The following is an 18,027-nucleotide window of genomic DNA, read 5'->3' on the forward strand; positions in this document are numbered from 1 at the left end:
TCTCTGTGTGACTTACTTCACTCAGTATGACAATCTCTAGGTCCATCCATGTTGCTGCAAATGGCATTATTTCATTCTTTTTTATGGCTAAGTAGTATTCCATTGTATATTTATGCCACATCTTCTTTATCCACTCCTCTGTCAGTGGACATTTAGGTTGCTTCCATGTCTTGGCTATTGTAAATAACGCTGCAATGAACATTGGGGCGCATGTATCTTTTTGAAATATGTTTTTTTCCGGATATATGCCCAGGAGAAGGATTGCTGGATCACATGGTAATTCTATATTTAGTTTTGTAAAGAACCTCCATACTGTTCTCCATAATGGCTGTACCAATTTACATTCCCACTAGCAGCGTAAGAGGGTTCCCTTTTCTCCACACCCTCTCCAGCATTTATTGTTTGTAGATTTTTTGATGATAGACATTCTGACCAGTGTGAGGTGATACCTCATTGTAGTTTTGATTTGCATTTCTCTAATAATGAGTGATGTTGAGCATCTTTTCATAGTATTTTAGTATTTTTGAATGTATCTAGGTCTACCATTTATTTTTAAAATAAACTTTATTTTTTAGAACAGTTTTAATTTACAGAAAAATGGCAACGATAGCACAGAGTTCCATAAATCCCGCACCCAGTTTTCCTTCAATTAACATTTTACATTAATATGGTATATTTGTCACAATTAATGAGCCAATATTGATACATTATTATTAATAGTTTATTCAGATTTCCTTAGTTTTTATCTGATGTCCTTTTTCTGTTCCAGAATCCCACCCAGGATACCTCATTACATTTACTTGTCATGTGTCCTTGGGCTCCTCCTGGCTGTGACCATTTCTCAGACTTTCCGTGTTTGTGATGACCTTGACAGTTTTAAGGATTACTGGTTAGGTATTTTGTAGAATGTCCTTCAATTGGGTTTTTCTGATATTCTTCTCATGATTAGACAGAAGTTATGGGTTTTTAAGAGAAGACCACAGAGGTGAAGTACCATTCTCATCACATCATATCCAGGGTACATACTATCAACATGACTTATCACTGTTGATGTTGACCTTGATCACCTGGACAAGATCACCCATGTCTGTTAGGTCTCTCCGCAGTAAAGTTACTCTTTTTACCTCTTTCCATATGGAACTCTATGAAAGGAAGTCACTATGCGTAGCCTACACTTAAGAGTGGGGGGTTACGCTCCACCTGCTTGAGGACAGTGTCCCTCCATAAATTACTGAGAATTCTTCTCAGCACCGTTTCCATAACCAACTCCTACTTCCCTTTTTGGCTTCATCCATCCCTCTCTCCCCCACTCCAGCCTCATCACACTGCAGATCAATACATGCAGGTCCTGGATGGTACCATTCCTTCTCTCATCTCTGTTCTCACTATTGCTGGACATCCCTTGTCTCTCTCCCTTGCACGTTCAATCCCCCTTTAACCTTCAGAACTGCTTGCTCAAGTACCCTGGCCCCTAGGAAGTCTTACCAGAACCCAGTCTGCATTAGGGGACTTCTCTCCCAGTCCCAAAATACCCTGTGCACATCCCCATCTTGGCATTCATTCTTCTTTATTGTTCATTCTTAACAATCTCCCCTGTTAGACTGAGCGTTCAAGAGCAGGGGCTGTCTTTTTACTTGCCTTCCTATCCCCTGTACCTGTGCAGTGCATACATCAGACACACAGTCAGTGTTTTTTTTTAATGAATGAATGAACTAAAAAACTTTCAGAATCCCAGATATGAGATTTCTCCTTTGAATTTCCAGTCCTTTTGTCTTGTCAACAATCATTGTATTCTGCCTTGAATTATGGTTACTTGGGTACTTATCTTATTCATTTTAATAGCTCCAGTGGTCTTCAAGGGCTGGGATCGTGTTTTGTTTCTCATGTAGTTTCGTGATATTTTTCACCGGCTTTGTCTTTCCTGTTGTTTCTAGGACAGTGTCTTGCACAAAATGGGTGTTTAATAAATATTTGTTGAATGAGTGAATGAGTTAATGAACAAATACATGAAGTTGCCTGCAAATGTAATTCACAAGAATGAATTACACAAGGAAAGGAAGGATAATGGACTGGAAAAATAAATGGTAGGATTTTCAAACTAAATGAAGTTAACTCGCAATACCTCCTAGCATATTATTTCCAACATTTTATCATGTGCAAATAAATATTGTTGCATTTTTATTTGAGCAGAGAAATTTTAAAACATGACTTTTTTCTGAATGAAAAAGCCTCTTTGCTCTTTAACAATAGAAGGGAGAGTCCAGGACCTTCCCCCAAAAGATACACCATATTACTCTTGAAAATAGCTGACTGGTTCCTTCCTTCCCTTTAAAAACCAAAAGAGCCCAAATCCAATATTTTTAAATAACACTTTTCTCTATCATAAAATGTAATTTTTCTAAGTGTCCACTGCTGGGGAGAAGCGAACAGAGACCCGTTGTTCTGGAAAGAAAAATTCCTTACAGCACGATATACTACCAGCATCACCAACACCAAATTCAACTGTTGCAGAAGGACCTCACTCAGAGGAAGGTGAATTAGGAGAGAATTTAGTCCCTCTTTTTCTCTACATAAAAAGTAAATTTTATGAAGGCTATTTCTCAGTTAGTATTTGATTAGAACAACCTGTAGAGGGAGTCCTTGCATCAAGAGTCGTAGGGGTTTGAACACTACTGAGGGGAAAAAATATTTTCAATTAAAACGACAACTTTCTGGAGTAAAGGAAAATGTCCATTGTGTTGCAAAATTATTATCTTCAACTGGGGGACAACTGGCATTACAATGCTAAAGTGCTTTAAGGGTTGCCGAATGTATATGAATACATTACATAAATGAATATTCACTGAAATAAAAACTCATGAAATCTTTGAAAAGAGGTAAATATTATTGTAAAGAAGAATGGCTGTGAAGCTTTGGATGCAAACAGACTTAATTATGATTTACTTATCAGTGGAGGTATAGTGGTTAAGAGAATAGGCTTTGAAACCAGAGTGCCTGTTAATCTGAACCCTGACTCTGCCTCTGACCCGGTAAGTAACCATAGTTACCACTGGGTAACCACAGTCAACTAACTTACTGGACCTTTTTGAGCCTTGTTTCCCCATCAATAAAATAGGAAAATAATAGTACCTATTTAAAAGAGTTGTGAGGATTAAGTAAGCACTTTAAAGTACTTTTACAATTAAAACACAAAGTTCAAATCCATTGTAGATTTCGTCTAGTTCTTTTCAAAGATCAACAGTTGCACAGTTGAAAATATTTCATAATTGGAAATACATATTCTGTTCTTTTTAGTAACTTCTCATGACCCAACGCTTAGCTGAATTCATGCACGTGTTCCGCTTCTCTTCCGTTGTTGCCGGTTTGCTCTCCCCTCTTGAGGTATCCACTATTCTGCAAGGGACTGAGTGAAACAACACGCCCAGCCCCAGATGCTCAATCCTTGGGACATTTGTCCAGCATTCGGATGCCAAAAAATGCAGAAGTAAACAACTCTTTTCTGAGTCTGAAATCTAAGTTAAAAAAATTTTAAAAAAACCTTTGCTTCCGTTTTCATTGCTCATCCAAGGGATTAGGCAGGGGGTAAAACAAATCCTCTCTGCTGGGGTCGAGTCGGTGTGGTTGGGCTGGAGCCCACTGCCAGCCAACTACTCTTCCCACAGGCAAGGCCAGATCCTTGGTGTTGCTCTAAAGCGCCTGCGATTTCAGTACCAGCGCGGCACGCCTCCAAATTTCTTAAAATACCGGCAACTATGAAGATATTCACAACTTTTGGAAGCCCTATGCCAGCAGGTCAGGTAAGCCTGTCATCCAGAGCTCAGGGAACTCTTCCAAGTGCTTCCGGTGAGCAGGGAGAAGAGCCTCCACAGCTGTTATAAAGCATCCTCCACGGTGTCAGGCAAGTGAGGAATGAAACCCCACGGCCCCGCCAACCTGAACGCCAGCCATCAGGGCACCACTGGACGGTCGCGTCTCGGGTTTTAAATGGATGGGAATGCGCCGTGTCAGCCTAGCGCGGATGGGTGAGGATAGGGTTTGCAGAGGGAGGAATGACAGTAGCGGAAAGGGAGAAGTGGAGGAATATGCGCCTTCATTTAGCCCCGGGGTACAAATGAGAGTTATCATCATTATCATCTGCGCTCAGTCAAGACCTGTGAAGTCCGTTCACCCCACTTCCCTCCATTCTTGCCTCGTCTGGCCAGAGGCAGAAGCGAGGGACGTCCCAGAGGCGCCTATGAGCGCCCTTCGCCGCATCTCCCTCCGCCACGTGCGCCTTTCGTGCGTGCTCCCACGCGGCGCACAGCGGCGTGGACGCGGCCTCCGGGGTCCCGCGCCGCCCCACCCCCGCGCGTCTCCCCAGCGCCGCCCAGTGGCGGCCGACTGGGCCGAGCGCCTCCTCGTTCGCAGCGCACTTGCGCCGGCCCTTCCCGCTCTTCCTCTCCCGCTGTATTTAACCCTCTGACTGTTGGCCTCGCTCGGCGGGCTGGCATCTCCAGCTTTGCCAGTCTTGCGTCTCTGCTCTCCCCTCTTCCTCCTGCTCCCCCCCACCCCTTGCCCCGCTCTCGCCGGTTCTTCCACTCCCTCCTCCTCTTCCTCCTCACGCTCACTCGCATCAGAGCCGGGAGGCTACACGCCCAGCTGTCTACGCGGGAACGGCTCCGGTTGAGAGACAACTTAACGGCTGCAGGTTGGGTAGGTGCGGCAGGAGTTTCAGCTGCGAGAGCCACCAGCCAGGAGGTCCGGAGTAGTATGGCCCGGAGAAGCGCCTTCCCTGCCGCCGCGCTCCGAGTCTGGAGCATCCTCCCGTGCCTGCTCGTGCTGCGGGCGGAGGTCGGGCAGCCGCGGGAGGAAAGCCTGTACCTGTGGATCGATGCTCACCAGGCGAGAGTGCTCATAGGTGAGGTTTCGCGCCTAACACGGGAGCTTCTGCTTCTTCCCCTGCCTGGGTCTTCGCTCTCTGTCCAGCTTTTCCATTAAAGGAGGAGAGATGCATACATTTAGTATGTTTTCAAAGCTTAATTTCCAAGGAAGATTGGTCTCCCCCTTTTAATTAGCTATTTTCCATCTAAAAGCGGTAGAAACTTCTCTCTCAAGAGACTTAAGCTGATCTAGTGTTCTGATCATGCTGTTGCTAGTTTCTACAATCCTACGTTTTTAGGTGGACCCAGCATTTGCTAGCACCAGTTAACTCCATGTCCAGTCCTTTTCCCTGAAAGCATGCGTCTTTGGCATCATTTTTATCACCCACAGGAATATCAGTTGGTACGAAGGCAGGTGCCTTGTGAAAAGAAATGACCCATTACTAATTCTTTGGTGTTCTTTTTGCGTGCAAGTTCTTATTTGGATGCTTTTAAGTCCAGCTAGTTTGACAGTTTTATTTGTTTTTTTAAAACCAGGATTTGAAGAAGATATCTTGATTGTTTCAGAGGGGAAAATGGCCCCTTTTACACATGATTTCAGAAGAGCACAACAGAGAATGCCAGCCATTCCTGTCAATATCCATTCCATGAATTTCACTTGGCAAGCTGAAGGGCAGGTGAGTTATGTTAACCAGAAAGGTTGAGGAAAATTACCCTTTAATATTTACAGCACCTGATGGCAGGTAGAAATAATACTATATAGTGTGTAGTCGGCTACATGTTTTTTAGAGTTTTTAAGAGTGATTTCTCATCTGATCTCCAAAGCATATAAAGAGTTAACTCTCATTTATTTAAACATGTCACATAAATTAAAGATTCCCAAAAGAAAGGGGTAGGCAAAGTGCCTAAGGTCACTATTTTGATAAGTCTCAATGTCTTCAGGCTGCTGGAAATATAATGACCTCAAATACCAACATTACTGTTTTTTCTGTGTTCACTGACATTGAAATTTAACATAATATTTAAGACTTTTTTCTGTAGTATATACCAACCACCTGTGACATTGTTTACACTTCACAACAAATTTTAAAGTCGATAAGTATTTTTGACATTGTGCCTTTGAAAAAAATTGGTACGTTGAGTGTTATTCACTGGAATGATGTGAACACTATATATTTCTGGCAGGAATTCACATACTCAAAAACTGTCATATAAGAATGTTTGTAACATATTGCAAGCTACTGTTTTTTTAAATACTTTCATATGGAAAAAAAACTACACTATATTTTTATGAAGTGTTCCTTTTATTTCTTAGCACATTAGCATCTTTTGTATGTTACCTTTTGTAGAGGTTCAGTATTACATAAAAGACCTCTAATTTGGGAAGGAAAGGGAGAATAAACATTATGTGAGTTTAGTTTCTTTTGTGCAGTTGGAGAATTTACTGTAGAGGACAAATGGTAAGTAAGAAATTCTTTTGCTCGTTAGTTGGTAAAATGTGTCTACTTATGAAAATCATTGTAATTATAATTAAAGTCACATTTTCAGGTCTTTTTATTCTAAAACTGTTTACATGGATATCTTCATAAAGAATGTGATCCAGAAAACACTTTATAAAAAATTAGCTATTTTGAATTGAGACACCACTAGCATTCCCTCTAATTACCTGTTGTAGTATGGGCGTGGCCATTTTAGCTGCCTTTTTTCCTTCAGGTCTGTTCTCTCATTTTTCCTTTCTGAAACAGATCAAATCTAGACCCTTCAACACTTCCATTGTCATAAAGGAATAGATGTTTTGGATCCACCAAAGTTCCTAACAGGAAGGTCATCTATTCTAATACCCCCATTCTGCAGATAAGTTCACTGAGGCTCCTATTGCTCTATAGGGAGAGTATTCCTCTTTTTTTTTTTTTTTTTCCTACAGTTTCCTCTTCATAGATACTTTATGGACAACTAATTTTGAAATATTATGAAATCAGTAATAAATCAGTGAATGACCTTTTATTATCTCCTTTTCTTTTTCACCTGAATCGATTGTGTTTGACCGCTTGTCAGCTGGGATCAGTAGTTTTAAAAAGAACATCTTCTTTACTAATAAAGAAAATGGATTTGTAAGAACCATTAGAAGGTAGTTTGACTTGCACCCCTCCCTAGCTGAAAGGGTTCAGTAACTGCACTTGAAGTAGAAAATGTCAATAGCTCTGATTGATTGATTGATCAATTTATTTATTTTTCCTATGAGTTTGTCTTCTGAAGAATGGAATTTGAAGCAAAGGCTTAAGTTCCATGCTGTCTCCCCTTTGCAAACGTTGGCATATTGTTGAGTACAAAATGGATTGCGTATCAAACAATCTCAGGACTATTTCTTGTAGGGGATTAGAGAAGATGGTAGAACTGGCATGGAGATGAAGCTTCTAGAATCTTTCCCTCTCTTGTTTAGGTGTTGATTACCCATGTGGATTATGCAGGCCAATATTAGCACCTCAGTTATCTTACTCTCTATGTCCAGTCTGCTCCAGATAGGTTACCACAGGTAACTGTGTGAAATCTGGTATGTTTTTTTTGGAGCAGTGTGGGGTACTGGGAAGGGGGAAAGGATCTACACAATGCCAAACAGCAGGATGTTTTAAAATATTATTTAAATTTGACTAATGCCAATAAAGTTCTGTGATTCCAGCACCATAATTTTTGAAATGCATGGAAATTTTGAATATGGGAAAAATGACTTCAATACCAATTAAGTATTTTGAAAGGCATCTTTGGCTAAAGCCAAACCACATCAAAATATCTACATGGAAAATGAAAAGTTCATTCCATTATCTAGTTATTTCATTCAAAAGAATATCAAACATTTAGGGATTTCAACACAAGCAAAATACATAGCTGATTAATGAAATTTTAAACTTAATATTTAAGTGTTTTGGAAACATGTGGAAAAAGTTAAAATAACTTTAGGATTAAAGATCTAGCAGAGGCAGTAGGTGTTATCTACTTCCAATAAAGTATTGTCCGGTAACCCAAGGGGTTCTTGGAGCCATTTAAAATAACTTTCATGTTCTACTTCAAACAAATGCAAATAAAAAGTACAGTGAGAATCATTTCCTCACATCACATTGGTCAAGTTTTTTAAAAGTGTTTTTAGTATGTGGAAAATTATGCATACTTATTTGTAGCTGATGCATATGTTAGCCTTTCTGCAGGGCAGTTTGACTTTGATGGCAAAAGGCTTGACATAGATCCTTTGACTACGAAATTTTACTTCCAGAGATTCCTCCTAAGGAAATAATCATGGATATGAATAAAGTTTTTGGTACAAGCCTGTTCCTGGTCATGCTATTTATAAAAGTGAAAAACGGCAGAACCTAGAGGTCCGTGATAGTGGCAAGAAGCATTAATAAGAATATTCTAGACATCTACTCAATGCTATGGAAGGATGTTCATGACAAATTAAGTCAATCATCTATAACAGTATATTCTGTTTGGTTCCATTACAGAATATGTGGGGAGGCATAGGAAAACATGTCTGATAAAGGTCTAATCCTCCAAGGTGTTCACATTAGTTATATCTACATGTATTATGTTTTGGTTTTTCCACAGTGAATGTGTATTGATTTGTAATTTTAAAAATTATTTTACATTAAACATGTGTAAAGAGTTGTACTTTAGAGTTTAAAATTGTACGATGTTCTGTATTGTAAGTAGTTTATTTCATTTATTATCCAGTATCATTTATCCACTACATATCACTCACAAAATGGTAAAAGAATTTGATTTCATGGCCAATTGTAACCTATGTAGCACAAATTTGCTAATGTTTACCTTATTCTTACCTACCAGTTTCTTGTGAAATCTTCAAAAATCTGCTTTGCAAAGCTTTCCTGCCTGAAATCCAGTTCCCTGGCCTCTTCCTCTCCCTGTAATCCTCATTTTCCATGGAAAACCCTGTCTCCACTTTATCTGCAATTTAAAATATTCATTTTCTGACATGCTCCTTCTCAAGGCTTTTTTTTTTTTTTTTTTTTTTTGGCTGCACTGGGTCTTCGATGTGGCCTGTGGATTCTTCTTTGTTGTGGCGTGTGGGCTTCTCTAGGTGTGGCACATCACAAGCCTTTTAGATTAGAGAAGAATTTCTACTACAGAGGCTTAGGCTTAAAGGATTTTTGGTAATTAAAGTGAAAATACTCTTTATTACTGTACATAACTTATAATAGTTGATATTTTTCAATGAGGCATTCCTTATTCTAGTTTTTCCCTAAATTTGAGACAAACAACAAGGACCTACTGTATAGCACAGGGAACTGTATTCAATATCTTGTAATAACCTATAATGGAAAAGAATCTGAAAAAGAATCTATATATCTGAACCACTTTGCTGTACACCTAAAACTAACACTATATTTTTTTTTCTAAGTGTGCACTACAGTATTTTTTTTAACAGCTTTATTGGAGTATAATTGCTTTACAATGGTGTGTTAGTTTCTGCTTTATAACAAAGTAAATCAGCTATACATATACATATATCCCCATATATCCCCGTATCTCCTCCCTCTTGCATCTCCCTCCCATTCTCCCTATCCCACCCCTCTAGGTGGTCACAAAGCACTGAGCTGATTTCCCTGTGCTATGCAGCTGCTTCCCACTAGCTATCTGTTTTACATTTGGTAGTGTATATATGTCCATGCCACTCTCTCACTTCATCCCAGCTTACCCTTCCCCCTGCCCGTGTCCTCAAGTCCATCCTCTATGTCTGCGTCTTTATTCCTGTCCTGCCCCAGGTTCCTCAGAACCATTTTTTTTTTTTTTTAAATTCCATATATATGTGTTAGCATATGGTATTTGTTTTTCTCTTTCTGACTAACTTCACTCTGTATGACAGACCCTAGGTCCATCCACCTCACTACAAATAACTCAGTTTCGTTTCTTTTTATAGCTGAGATATTCCATTGTATATATGTGCCACATCTTCTTTATCCATTCCTCTGTCAATGGACACTTAGGTTGCTTCCATGTGCTGGCTATTGTAAATAGAGCTGCAATGAACATTGTGGTACATGACTCTTTTTGAATTATGGTTTTCTCAGGCTAAATGCCCAGTAGTGAGATTGCTAGGTCGTATGGTAGTTCTATTTTTAGTTTTTTTAAGGAACCTCCATACTGTTCTCCATAGTGGCTGTATCAATGTACATTCCCACCAACAGTGCAGAAGGGTTCCCTTTTCTCCACACCCAATCCAGCATTTGTTGTTTGTAGATTTTTTGATGATGGCCATTCTGACTGGTGTGAGGTGATACCTCATTGTAGTTTTAATTTCCATTTCTCTAATGATTAGTGATGTTGAGCATCCTTTCATGTGTTTGTTGGCAATCTGTATGTCTTCTTTGGAGAAATGTCTGTTTAGGTCTTCTGCCCATTTTTGATTGGGTTGTTGGTATTTTTGATATTGAGCTGCATGAGCTGCTTGTAAATTTTGGAGATTAATCCTTTGTCAGTTGCTTCATTTGCAAATAGTTTCGCCCATTCTGAAGGTTGTCTTTTCGTCTCGTTTATGGTTTCCTTTGCTGTGCAAAAGCTTTTAAGTTACATTAGGTCCCATTTGTTTATTTTTGTTTTTATTTCCATTGCTCTAGGAGGTGGGTCAAAAAGGATCTTGCTGTGGTTTATGTCACAGTGTTCTGCCTATGTTTTCCTCTAAGAGTTTTAAAGTGTCTGGCCTTATATTTAGGCCTTTAATGCATTTTGAGTTTATTTTTGTGTATGGTGTTAGGGAGTGTTCTAATTTCATTCTTTTATAGGTAGCTGTCCAGTTTTCCCAGCACCACTTATTGAAGAAGGCTGTCTTTTCTCCATTGTATATTCTTGCTTCCTCCCATATGTGCATGGGTTTATCTCTGGCCTTTCTATCCTGTTCCATTGACCTATATTTCTGTTATTGTGCCAGTACCATACTGTCTTGATTACTGTAGCTTTGTAGTATACTATGAAGTCTGGGAGCCTGATTCCTCCAGCTCTGATTTTCTTTCTCAAGGTTGCTTTGGCTATTCAGGGTCTTTTGTGTTTCCATACAAATCGTGAAATTTTTGGTTCTAGTTCTGTGAAAAAATGCCATTGGCAGTTTGATAGGCATTGCATTGAATCTGTAGATTGCTTTGGGTACTATAGTCATTTTCACAATGTTGATTTTTCCAATCCAAGAACATGGTATATCTCTTCATCTGTTTGTATTATCTTTAATTTCTTTCATCAGTGTCTTATAGTTTTCTGCGTACAGGTCTTTTGTCTCCTTAGGTAGGTTTATTCCTAGGTATTTTATTCTTTTGGTTGCAATGGTAAATGGGAATGTTTCCTTAATTTCTCTTTCAGATTTTTCATCATTAGTGTATAGGAATGCAAGAGACTTCTGTGCATTAATTTTGTATCCTGCTACTTTACCAAATTCATTGATTAGCTCTAGTAGTTTTCTGGTAGCATCTTTAGGATTCTCTATGTATAGTATCATGTCATCTGCAAACAGTGACAGCTCTACTTCTTCTTTTCCAATTTGGATTCCTTTTATTTCTTTTTCTTCTCCGACTGCTGTGACTAAAACTTCCAAAACTTTGTTAAATACTAGTGGTGAGAGTGGGCAACCTTGTCTTGTTCCTGATCTTAGTGGAAATGGTTTCATTTTTTCACCATTAAGAACAATGTTGGCTGTGGGTTTGTCACATATGGCCTTTATTATGTTGAGGTAAGTTCCCTCTATGCCTACTTTCTGGAGGGTTTTTATCATAAATGGGTATTAAATTTTGTCGAAAGCTTTTTCTGCATCTATTGAGATGATCATATTGTTTTTATCCATGTTTGTTAATATGGTGTATCACATTGATTTGCGTATATTGAAGAATCCTTGCATTGCTGGAATGAACCCCACTTGATCATGGTGTATGATCCTTTTAATGTGCTTTTGGATTCTGTTTGTGAGTATTTTGTTAAGGATTTTTGCATCTATGTTCATCAGTGATATTGGCCTGTAGTTTTCTTTCTTTGTGACAGTGTTGTCTGGTTTTGGTATCAGAGTGATGGTGGCCTCGTAGAATGAGTTTGGGAGTGTTCCTCCCTCTGCTATATTCTGGAAGAGTTTGAGAAGGATAGGTGTTAGCTCTTCCCTAAGTGTTTGATACAATTCGCCTGTGAAGCCATCTGGTCCTGGACTTTTGTTTGTTGGAAGATTTTTAATCACAGTCTCAATTTCAGTGCTTGTGATTGGTCTGTTTATATTTTCTATTTCTCTCTGGTTCAGTCTCAGAAGATTGTGCTTTTCTAAGAATTTGTCCATTTCTTCCAGGTTGTCCATTTTATTGGCATAGAGTTGCTTGTAGTAATCTCTCATGATCCTTTGTTTTTCTGCAGTGTCAGTTGTTACCTCTCCTTTTTCATTTCTAATTGTATTGATTTGAGTCTTCTCCCTTCTTTTCTTGATGAGTGTGGCTAATGGTTTATCAATTTTGTTTATCTTCTCAAAGAACCAGCTTATAGTGTTATTGACCTTTGCTATTGTTTCCTTCATTTCTTTTTCATTTATTTCTGATCTGATCTTTATGATTTCTTTCCTTCTGCTAACTTTGGGGTTTTTTTGGTTCTTCTTTCTGTAATTGCTTTAGGTGTAAGGTTAGGTTGTTTATTTGAGATGTTTCTTGTTTCTTGAAGTAGGATTGTATTGCTATAAACTTCCTTCTTACAACTGCTTTTGCTGCTTCCCGTAGGTTTTGGGTCATCGTGTTTTCACTGTCATTTGTTTCTAGGTATTTTTTGATTTCCTCTTTGATTTCTTCAGTGATCTCTTGGTTATTTAGTAGTGTATTGTTTAGCCTCCATGTGTTTGAATTTTTTACAGATTTTTTTCCTGTAATTGATATCTAGTCTCATAGCGTTGTGGTCGGAAAAGATACTGGATACGATTTCAATATTCTTACATATACCAAGGCTTGATTTGTGACCCAAGATGTTATCTATCTTAGAGAATGTTGCATGAGCGCTTGAGAAGAAAGTGTATTCTGTTGTTTTTCGATGGAATGTCCTATAAATGTCAATTAAGTCCATCTTGTTTAATGTATCATTTAAAGCTTGTGTTTCCTTATTTATTTTCATTTTGGATGATCTGTCCATTGGTGAACGTGGGGTGTTAAAGTCCCCTACTATGATTGTGTTACTGTTGATTACCCCTTTTATGGCTGTTAGCATTTGCCTTATGTATTGAGGTGCTCCTATGTTGGGTGCATAAATATTTACAGTTGTTATATCTTCTTCTTGGATTGATCCCTTGATCATTATGTAGTGTCCTTCTTTGTCTCTTGTAATAGTCTTTATTTTAAAGTCTATTTTGTCTGATATGGGAATTGTTATTCCAGCATTCTTTTGATTTCCAATTGCATGCAATATCTTTTTCCATCCCCTCACTTTCAGTCTGTATGTGTCCCTAGGTCTGAAGTGGGTCTCTTGTAGACATCATATATACAGGTCTTGTTTTTGTATCCATTCAGCCAGACTGTGTCTTTTGGTTGGAGCATTTAATCCATTTACATTTAAGGTAATTATTGATATGGATGTTCCTATTACCATTTTCTTAATTGTTTTGGGTTTGTTATTGTAGGTCTTTTCCTTCTCTTATGTTTCCTGCCTCGAGAAGTTCCTTTAGCATTTTTGAAAGCTGGTTTGGTGGTGCTGAATTCTCTTAGCTTTTGCTTGTCTGTAAAGGTTTTAATTTCTCCATCAAATCTGAATGAGACCCTTGCTGGGTAGAGTAATCTTGGTTGTAGGTTTTTCCCTTTCATCACTTTAAATATGTCCTGCCACTCCCTCCTGGCTTGCAGAGTTTCTGCTGAAAGATCAGCTGTTAACCTTATGGGGGATTCCCTTGTGTGTTATTTGTTGTTTTTCCCTTGCTGCTTTTAATATTTTTTCTTTGTATTTAATTTTTGATAGTTTGATTAATATGTGTCTTGGTGTGGTTCTCCTCGGATTTATCCTGTATGGGACTCTCTGTGCTTCCTGGACTTGATTAACTATTTCCTTTCCCATATTAGGAAAGATTTCAACTATAAGCTCTTCAAATATTTCCTCAGTCCCTTTCTTTTTCTCTTCTTCTTCTGGGACCCCTATAATTTGAATGTTGCTGCATTTAATGTTGTCCCAGAGGTCTCTGAGACTGTCCTCAATTCTTTTCATTCTTTTTTCTTTATTCTGCTCTGTGGTAGTTATTTCCACTATTTTGTCTTCCGGGTCACTTATCCATTCTTCTGCCTCAGTTATTCTGCTATTGATCCCTTCTAGAGAATTCCTAATTTCATTTATTGTGCTGTTCATCATTGTTTGTTTGCTCTTTAGTTCTTCTAGGTCCTTGTTACATGTTTCTTGTATTTTCTCCATTCTATTTCCAAGATTTTGGCTCATCTTTACTATCATTACTCTGAATTCTTTTTCAGGTAGACTGCCTATTTCCTCTTCATTTGTTTGGTCTGGTGGGTTTTTGCCTTGCTCCTTCATCTGCTGTGTGTTTCTCTGTCTTCTCATTTTGCTTAACTTACTGTGTTTGGGGTCTCCTTTTCGCAGGCTGCAGGTTCGTAGTTCCCATTTTTTTTGGTGTCTGCCTCCAGTGGCTAAGGTTGGTTCAGTGGGTTATGTAGGCTTCCTGGTGGAGGGGACTGGTGCCTGTGTTCTGGTGGATGAGGCTGGATCTTGTCTTTCTGGTGGGCAGGACCGCATCTGGTGGTGTGTTTTGGGGTGTCTGTGACCTTATTATGATTTTAGGCAACCTCTCTGCTAATGGGTAGGGTTGTGTTCCTGTCTTGCTATTTGTTTGGCATAGGGTGTCCAGTACTGTAGCTTGCTGGTTGTTGAGTGGAGCTGGTTCTTAACGTTGAGATGGAGATATCTGGGAGAGCTTTCGCCATTTGATATGTGGAGCTGGGAGGTCTCTGGTGGACCAGTGTCCTGAACTTGGCTCTCCCACCTCAGAGGCACAGGCGTGACACCCGGCCAGAGCACCAAGACCCTGTTAGCCACACAGCTCAGAAGAAAAGGGAGAGAAGGAAGGAAGGAAGGAAGGAAGGGAGGGAGGGAGGAAGGGAGGGAAAGAAAGAAAGAAAGAAAGAAAGAAAGAAAGAAAGAAAGAAAGAAAGAAAGAAAGAAAGAAAGAAAGAAAGAAAGAAAGAAAGAAAGAAAGAAAGAAAGAAAGAAAGAAAGAAAGAAAGAAAGAAAGAAAGAAAGAAAGAAAGAAAGAAAGAAAGAAAGAAAGAAAAGAAAGAAAGAAAAGAAAGTTATTAAAATAAAAAATTAAAAATTATTAAAAATTTTAAAAAAAGTAATAAAAAAAAAGAAAGAAAGAAGAGAGCAACCAAACCAACAAAAAATCCACCAGTGATAACAAGTGCTAAAAACTATACTAAAAAAAAAAACGACAGACAGAACCCTAGGACAAATGGTAAAATCAAAGCTATACAGACAAAATCACACAAAGGAGCATACACAAAAGTATGCTCTTTTGTGAGCATACTCACAAAAAGAGAAAAGGAAAAAAATATATATATCTATATGTAAAAAAAAAAAAATAGGAGAGCAGCCAAATCAATAAACTAATCTATCAATGATAATAAACTCACATACTAAAGTAAGATAAACATAAAACCAGAAACAAACTAGATGCAGAAAGCAAACCCCAAGTCTACAGTTGCTCCCAAAGTCTACCGCCTCAATTTTGGGATGATTTGTTGTCTATTTAGGTATTCCAGAGATGCAGGGTACATCAGGTTGATTGTGGAGAATTAATCTGCTGCTCTTGAGGCTGCTGGGAGAGATTTCCCTTTTTCTTCTTTGTTCGCACAGCTCCTGGGGTTCAGCTTTGGATTTGGCCTTGCCTCTGCGTGTAGGTCACCTGAGGGTGTCTGTTCTTCACTCAGGCAGGATGGGGTTAAAGGAGAAGCTGATTAGGGGGCTCTGGCTCACTCAGGCCGGGGGGAGGGAGGGGAACGGATGCAGGGTGAGCCTGTGGTGGCAGAGGCCAGAGTGACATTGCACCATCCTGAGGCGCGCCGTGCGTTCTCCCGGGGAAGTTGTCCCTGGGTCACGGGACCCTGGCAGTGGCAGGCTGCACAGGTTCCCGGTAGGGGCAGTGTGGATAGTGACCTGTGCTCGCACACAGGCTTCGTGGTGGCGGCAGCAGCAGCCTTAGCGTCTCATGCCCGTCTCTGGGGTCCGCGCTGATAGCCACGGCTGGTGCCCGTCTCTGGAGCTCGTTTAGGTGGTGTTCTGAATCCTCTCTCCTCGCACACCCTGAAACAATGGTCTCTTGCCTCTTAGGCAGGTCCAGCGCTTTTCCTGGACTCCCTCCCGGCTAGCTGTGGCGCACTAGCCCCCTTAGGCTGTGTTCACTCAGCCAACCCCAGTCCTCTCCCTGCGATCCGACTGAAGCCCGAGCCTCAGCTCCCAGCCCCCGCCCGCCCCGGCGGCTGAGCAGACAAGCCTCTCGGGCTGATGAGTGCTGCTCGGCGCCGATCCTCTGTGCGGGAATCTCTCCGCTTTGCCCTCCACACCCCTGTGGCTGCGCTCTCCTCCGTGTCTCCGAAGCTTCCCCCCTCTGCCACCCGCAGTCTCCGCCCGCGAAGGGGCTTCCTAGTGTGTGGAAACCTTTCCTCCTTCACAGCTCCCTCCCACTGGTGCAGGTCCCGTCCCTATTCTTTGTCTCTGTTTTTCCTTTTTTCTTTTGCCCTACCCAGGTACGTGGGGAGTTTCTTGCCTTTTGGGAGCTCTGAGGTCTTCTGCCAGCGTTCAGTAGGTGTTCTGTAGGAGTTGTTCCACATGTAGAGGTATTTCTGATGTATCTGTGGGGAGGAAGGTGATCTCCACATCCTACTCCTCCACCATGTTGAAGGTCTCCCCACAATATTGTAAATAAACTACACTTCAGATTTTTTAAAAAGCTGAATTTGGGTGCTACTGACTGGAGTCATTCACAAAGAAACAACTATCCAGGCAAAGTTCTCAGACTTTCCTTATACTTGATTTTGTATTATTATTGTTGTTCTTTCTTTTTTTTTCATCTGTATTGGAGTATAATTGCTTTACAATGGTTATTCTTGTTATTTCTGGCAGTTTTCAATAATTCAAGAAGTTTTCTTTAATTGATAGGTAGCTAGTAAAGTTTATGAACACATTTAAATTAACCTTACATGTTGGAAAATATTTCACTTTCTACACTGTATCTTGAGTATGTCTAATATTTTCTATTTTCAGTGATCACACATTGAACAAAGGAGCATGTTTCTGCAGTTTAACCCAATAAAGTCAATTGTCCACAGTATACATGTGTGTATCTGTATCCAAATTCAGCTTTAAAATGAGGAAAGTACCACTGGAAAAAAAAAGTTAGAAACAGGCCATTTTGCTGACAACTGACTCACAGTTTTGCTAATTTTTAAAAAAATAGAATCATTCTACTGACATGTATGTGTAAGATCAACTGGATAATCTAGTTTCGTCATTCAAATACCCCTAAAGCTCCAGATAGCTTGTTTTTGCAACATTGTGTTTGATATGATGTAACACTGGCCCCCTTAAACTAGCTGCAGTTCGAGGTCTCAAATTTCCCCTTGGACTGGTTGAGTTAAGGAGACCTGTATTGAAATGGTTTTTTCCTTCCTTTCTCCCCTTGACAAAAATCAAAGAAAAACAATTGAGAGTGAATTTTCATTCAAGTACTTCCTCTCCCTCTTCAAAAGAACAGCCAAATGCCCTTAAACATCTCCTCCCAACTCTGAAGTTATGGTAACACTTATTATTATTATTTAAATCCCTTAATGTGTACTGTCCACATTTTTTCCTAATGGAGTTATGATTGTGTTGGTAGTTACAGCCGAGTAGTTGCATACCTTTGTACTCCTGGGGTTTGCCGTCATACCTTTGCGGTGGTTTTATGTCATGAAATGGAGGAAATGCCTCGTTTTTTGACCCCTGTTCCATGGTTTCAAAGTGGGAATGTGAATATGTTTACATACTGTGAGCATGATTTTTTTAAAAGAAGGTACTTATATCAAAAGCACAGCTTTAACAAACCTCCCTTTTTTTTAATATTTGATGCATTTGATTCCACTCGAATAAATCCATTTTCTACAAAAAAAAAAAAAAAACAACACAG

The 18,027-nt window shown here is 39.7% G+C and overlaps 1 protein-coding gene across 2 annotated transcripts in view; it reads left to right on the forward strand.

Annotated features, from left to right (window-relative positions):
* Window positions 1-573: 573 nt before the first annotated feature.
* WIF1 (WNT inhibitory factor 1) overlaps window positions 574-18,027 on the forward strand; it is an 87,433-nt gene continuing 69,979 nt past the window's right edge. Inside the window, exons 1-4 of one of the 2 annotated variants that reach the window (XM_082422868.1) lie at window positions 574-2,532; window positions 3,295-3,797; window positions 4,617-4,897; window positions 5,397-5,536. In XM_082422868.1, coding sequence (XP_082278994.1) covers window positions 4,750-4,897; window positions 5,397-5,536 — 288 coding nt within the window. In that variant the 5' untranslated portion in view covers window positions 574-2,532; window positions 3,295-3,797; window positions 4,617-4,749. Of the gene's footprint in view, window positions 3,798-4,616; window positions 4,898-5,396; window positions 5,537-18,027 lie in introns of both variants that reach the window. The other variant, XM_082422867.1, reaches the window with a different exon arrangement.

This window comes from Balaenoptera physalus (genome assembly GCF_965194825.1).
Source record: "Balaenoptera physalus genome assembly, chromosome: 13".
In the NCBI taxonomy this organism is placed as follows: domain Eukaryota; kingdom Metazoa; phylum Chordata; class Mammalia; order Artiodactyla; family Balaenopteridae; genus Balaenoptera; species Balaenoptera physalus.